This window comes from Octodon degus, unplaced genomic scaffold (assembly GCF_000260255.1).
Source record: "Octodon degus isolate 3935 unplaced genomic scaffold, OctDeg1.0 scaffold00540, whole genome shotgun sequence".
Lineage (NCBI taxonomy): Eukaryota > Metazoa > Chordata > Mammalia > Rodentia > Octodontidae > Octodon > Octodon degus.
In genome coordinates, this window is record NW_004525116.1 from 50675 (window position 1) to 57257 (window position 6583).

At 32.7% G+C, this 6583-nt stretch overlaps 1 protein-coding gene across 1 annotated transcript in view; it reads left to right on the forward strand.

Annotated features, from left to right (window-relative positions):
• Nucleotides 1-285: 285 nt before the first annotated feature.
• The window catches only part of LOC101570955 (olfactory receptor 10R2-like), a 14013-nt gene continuing 7715 nt past the window's right edge, over nucleotides 286-6583 (forward strand). Inside the window, 1 exon segment of the mRNA XM_012513387.1 lies at nucleotides 286-312. Coding sequence (XP_012368841.1) covers nucleotides 286-312 — 27 coding nt within the window.

The following is a 6583-nucleotide window of genomic DNA, read 5'->3' on the forward strand; positions in this document are numbered from 1 at the left end:
TGTCATGAGGGAGGGAGTCTTATCTGTATGGAGTCTAAGACAGGGAAAGAAAGACTTTCATGAATCTGGTCTATGCTTTATTATTTGTTAGAAGAGACTTGAAGTCCATTCACCCAAGGGATTTTGGATGTTAATTGAAAAGAGGATGCATTCGTGTCAGAAGCACTATAGTAGTGCCTCTCCAGGGTACAGGATAATACTAATTAAGCCAGTGATACTAATGCTGGTAACTAGAAAAAAGATGGTATAGGATTTTTCCTGGCCAGGCCATACAGTAGAGGGACAATGACCATCTTTTTGAGGAGTGAAGTGGTAAGTCCTCTGTTGCTGGTTTAACATTTTTCAGAGAATGAGAGGAAGGCATGTAACACACAGAATGTGGCAGCTGTGGCACATCACTTAAACATACTCACAAAGGTTTTAAACTTTGAATTGGAGACTGGACAGTTGTATTCTTCTACACAGCTGACCTATGTTTTGAGAAATGTGAAACTCTCTCATTTTGAAATTCAGTCTTCTAAATTTCAGAAATGGATTGAAGAAACTAAATGATCTGATATCTTTGGAATATTTTAAGGCTATCTTTAAGATAATAACAGTTACAAATTTCCACTTAAGTTTCATTCCAAAATTGTTGAGATCTTTTAAAAACTAAGTGTACCAATAAATGGTAATGAAGAATTGGATGTAAAATGATGGGTAAGAACCTGGAGGAGTAGCCAAGAACATATCCAGCTTGTGGCCTTAACAGCAAGATTTTGATAACAGAATGATTATAGAGCCTGTTTTTATAATTGACAAGAAAGCAAGCAAGCAAAGAAGGAAGGAAGGTAACCAGGAAATAGCAAAGGAAGGGAGGAAAAAGCCAGAGAAATATTTTGTTTATTTTTTATAATTATTTGCTATATTTTTATATATGCTATTTCTTAATCCTCATAATTTTTAAACTCTTAAAAAAGAAAATTAAAATTTTGGAAGCTTAAATAACATGCTTTGGTAAAATTCTCAATGTAAATTGTGAATTTATGGGGTTTTGCTCCACGTATTTTCTTCTGTATCTATCATCTATCTACCTATTCAGTATAAGTATGCATCATGTTATGGCTATATTTATATTTTTATATATGTAGATAGATGGATAGATAGATAGATTATATATTACATTGATTATAGATTATTTACATAATTATCTGTTGTGTTCACTAGAAGTATCTTTACAGCTACATGAAAGTATATATAAATCAATTGAAATTATTTTTCATGTATTAATTTATTTAGTTAATGATATTGCAATGTATACTTTGAATATTTTAATTTCCTAGGAACTCTGATATTGTCTGTGAGGTTAGAAAAATATGCATGATTAAATTGTGCATGGCACATGAATTTTTCTCAAATAACAATCTTCTCTTTGTTTTGTAAGTTTTCAAATTATATTGTGCAAAAAGGATCATTGCCTAGATTGCTGTAAAATATGAGAATTTGTATAACTAATGTTTCATGAGGACAGTTTTGTTTTTTTTAAGTTCAATGATGTGTTGCAAATCCCTAATGAAGTCTCAGGGATTTACAGTGTACCCAATAATTATATGCGAAATTGACTGAGTCAGAATATAATTTGGGAAAAGATAATTTGAAAGATAAGAACATCTGTGCAAATACATTGAAAGACATTATTTCTTCTGACATGACCTTCTATATGCTCAATGAACTACATGAGTTTCCATCTGATTAAACGTTGAAATTAGATCTGGGAGCTAAAAGAGATGAGTTTGGGGTGTTGTAGGAAGCCAAATTATTAATTTATTTATTTATTTATTTATTTATTTATTTATTGGAACCAGGGATTGAACTCAGGCCCTTGCGCTTGCCAGGGAAGCACTTATTCCACTGAGCCATCTCCCTGGCCCTTATGGAAGCCAAATTATTAACAGTTTTTCTTTTGTTCTCTATCTCTGTCTCTTTGCTCTTTTTCTTTTTGTTCTCTCTCTCTCTCTCTCTCTCTCTCTCTCTCTCTCTCTCTCTCTCTCTCTTCCCCCTCCCTCCCTCTTTCTTTCTTTCCTTCTTTCCTTCCCCTACTCTTTTTCTTTTGGCTAAGAAATTTGACGGGTTATAAAGCTTTCAGCTCATTATAGGATTTTGTGTAAGAAGGTACTTGACTAAATGCATATTTTGAACATCTCTAAGGTTGTCTTTCATCACTTGAAGCATTTCTATACACACACTACACTTTTCATTTTCTTCATCTCTTTTGACCTTCTGCAAACTGTTCCCACATACACCAAGTCATGTCTTTGCATATCTCCTTTATTCAGAGTCCCAAATGACTCTGTACAATAATCTCCTCTAATCCACTTCTGAAGCCAAGATGAGTGTAGGTTAAAAAAATCTGCAGTTTCCTGTCTTAAGTGAATCTGTCTCTCCTATTTCTATTTTACCCTGAGAATGAAAGAGGAAAGACAAATATGGCACACAGAGAGTCACAAGATATTTACTTTTTTTTTCAGAAATGCTGATCCTCTTCAGATTTAATAGGATCTTTCTCAAATAATCATTAGTGAAAAAAAAATCACCAAATATGGGAATGAAGGGGCCTGAAAAAGTAAAGAAAGTTAATTTGTTGATAAGATTGGTGATTTGATCATTTAGCTTATTACTTTATAAATCCTATACCTGCACCTCTATTTACTTGCACTTTTATGTTTTGTGCCTCCTATTTCTAATTTAAAACCTTATGCATAATCTGTTGTTGTAAGTTTTAGTTAATTTTTTCATCAATTCATGAATTTATTGTTTATAGTAATTATACTACTTTTGGCAGTTTTCCATTTGTTGTTTGCTTTCTGAAATTTCTGTTTGTATTTTTTGTTGTGAATAAATATTTTATTTTGTAGTCAGTTTTTTATTTATTATTCTGATATCTCTTCATGTTCAGTGTTCAGATTTTCAATGCATTAATAACTTTTTTAAATTCCAAAATGTTTTCAATTTTCCTAAAATATAAAAGATCTTTGAGGATTATGTAATTTTAAATTTAAATTGACTTTTTATATCTATTAAAATGTTTTATCCTGAGTCAATATTGTAACCGTAAACTATTTGGCTGATGTTGAGATATTTTACATTATAAAAATTTTATTAAAATTTTTATATCAATAATTGTGCTACAAATTTTAATCAAATCTCTGCTTTAAATTTAGCCATTTATTAAATATGCAGGGTGTAATTATATCAATTACACTTTGCATATTTGAATACTGTTATCAGTTTCTTCTACATTTGCTCTTTGACTAACACATTCAAAATTTCTTTGGTAGATTTTTTTATTGTATTATATATTTATAGCTTATTGCAGTCAAGATTAAGGACTATTGTTTGCATACTTTCCTCTTTGTGACACTTGTGGAAGTTCTGGTGTGACTTCTAAGTCTTCAGCATAGTATGTGAATGTTGCTGTTTAGGTCTGAACTCTTTCATTCTATTTTTTTCTTTATCTCTTCTAAACAGGTGTATACTTATGGTATCCACTAGTAGTGTCTGTTTTTTCTTCTTTGTATATATTTTATATTACCTGTTTTATAAATGTTGCACCAATATTTTTGAGGGTGCATAATAGACAACAATTTCATTGTGAATTATATTAGCATTAAAGTCTATTTTGTTATTATCTATTGTTCACTTATTGGCTCTGGGCTAAATTTTAAAGCATTGAATATCAAGACCATGACTGTTGTTAAGCTGGTTTTTCTATGTTTTTCATAGTTTCCACTCCTCTCAATTTTTCAGCTATTTTGAATCACTTTTGTGTTATATAATGAATACAGTAAATTTTTGCTTTGAAAGCACTTCTGTTTTTTTTTTCTTTAGTCTTCTATTTTGATATTTACTGTTTGTTTTATCTAAGTTTCAGTTATTATTTAGGCAGCAATAAGAAAGCATTTTTATCATTTCTTTCTTCACTCTTTTTAATGTGCAATTGTTACTTTGTCAAGAACATAATATGTACGTAGTATTTTTTAACTCATTCTCATTTACTTTGGGCTTGGATTTACAGGTAAGTACATTTATTAAATTGGTGAATTTATGGCTTTAGATGTTATTTATTGTTTACTTTATTTATTATATAGTAGCTGTATTAATCTACTACCAATACTTTCCTTGGAAAGTCCACCATACATCCCATTGACTGGATCTCTTTATCTAGGTAACTCATCCAAGAAAAGATATTAATATTCCTATTTGTTTTATAGTTAAAAGTAGTAGTCTATGCATGTAGTTTCATGGTCAGAACCTTTTTCTTGAATTTCTTGAATAACTCGACAAGTTATTTTATTTTAGGGAAGGGTCTACAGGGTGTTCAAGATCTCACTACTAGGTCAGACTCGTAGTGATCCTCCTGTTTACAGCCTCCCAAAAGCTGGGATTACAGGTGCGTACCACCACACACAGTCTCAATTGCCATCCCAGCATGCCCTGGAGGCTGGGCTGGTATGGCAGGCCTGGGGATTGAACCCCAGGCTCCTGTGCCTGCCAGCAGTCACTTTAATCCGCTGAGCTATTTGGCCAGCCCAACTCAATGCTCTTATTATACATTATATATTGCTCCCATGTTAAACAATTTTGTTTTTATTGTTAGTTACTAGCATTTTTGGTGAAAGTTACAGACCCTTTTTCATAGTTTGAATAATTTGACTGGACATATCTTTGATGACTTTTTTTGGTCAATGTTGAAAAATATTTTGAAACTCATGAGTGTGGAGTAGATGACAAGATAATTTACCATTTTCATGTACAGACATAGTTCGTTCATTAGAGGGAATTTTTCCTAATAGTTTACAATAGCAGATTTGCTTATTACTCCATTAAAACCATATTAAATGTCCCTGTGTTTTTTCTATGACAGTCACTTTTTAATGTGTTAAATGTACATATACCTTTTGCTTAATTATATTTCCTCAGTCTCAGTAACATTTGCTTCTGTGTATGTCTACTTTTAGGTTATTTTTCTGTCATTTTTTAAATTGAAGTGTCATATTTAACTCTATTAAATAAAGCTTGATTCAACTCTATTAAATATGGTAGCTGCCCTTCATGTTAGTTTCAAGGGTCTTACTTCCTATAGCTTTAGTCTTTTTATTTCTTTTTATTTTAGTCAAAGGTTTATTTTTCCAACAATACTTGTTAACAGATACAAAGACTTTAAGATATTCTTTATGTCTACCTATTAAAACCTGAGGTCAGCTTTAAAAGGTAATACTACTGTATGGAAATGTACATAGCTAAAAGATATACTTATTGTCTCTAATAAGTTTTCATTTATTTATGGTAGAAAATAAAATTATTTTATTTTTCTCTGCCTTTCTATTGCAGAAACCATTGCTGCAAGCTCATAACTTCAATTTGCATTGCCTTTCATGTCTCCCTGGAATATATACAGTGTTTTTCCCAAAGACAGATTATATTCCAAAATTCAATGTCAACAAAGCAGACCATAGCTCACTCTCTAGGGAAGACAGAATCAACATTTATCTGCATAAAGCTGATAATAGGCAACAGAAGTACAGGGAAAGGAATATAAGACAATTTTGAACACTTCAGAATTTTTTTTTTTATTTTTGAAGATATTTTATTTATTCACTATTCATGAAAAATGAGAATACAAGACTCCTGACTCCCAAACCCAGAACATTTTTTGTGAGGATCTCAAAAAGCCAAATTACTACTAATATGTTCAAAGCAGGGTGTAGACCAGTGAAAGTGAGCCTTTTAGAGCTTTCAGGAATATGAACAGCCTGCTGCAGCTCACAGCACAGAGGTCTAGAATCTGCCTTTACAATGATCAGCGTTCAAGAAACAAAAACAAAACTATACAGGACAACAGGTGCCTTTCCTAACCCCAAGAATGCTGAAGCCATATAACCAACACAATTGTGAAATTACAGACCCACCTACTTCCTGAAGAGTCAGGAATAATTTTTTTTCATACCTCAATTTTTTTTTCATATTTCTCTGCTGGATGGTTAAGACCAAGATAAAGCGAGACATATATAACAAGAAATGTAACTTTTGTATCTGACAAGGTTAGTCAAATACCCTCAGGATTTACCCTGAAACCCTGTACTGCAGTTTGTAGATCCTTTGTGAGTGTCAGCCATGTGGATGAGTCATGGCCATTGCTCGACCAATTTGATCTCTGTGAAAGCCTGAATGTTTTCTCTCTATGTGACTCGCTGCAGGCACACTCTACATCATCGATCACTTTCCTCTGTGACCCAATAATCTCCTTGATCAGAAAAATTGGGACACAACTGAGTTACATGATGTTACAAAACAGGTTCTCTTATGTCTTGAATCCTCACTGACCTTGAAAGGCGAGGGCCAAAATGTTCACTATTCTTGTAGTGTTATGGGTCACTCAGAATAGGAACCAGATCAGCCAGGTTGGAATTTGGAAAGCCGTTTATTACTGAGCTCAGGGCCCCCCAGTCTGCTCTCACGCAGGAGAGGACCGAAAGGGCGGCAGCCCAAGAAGCAGGAAGGGGTTTTAAACCTTGGAATCACATTGCGTTTGATAAGCAAATTT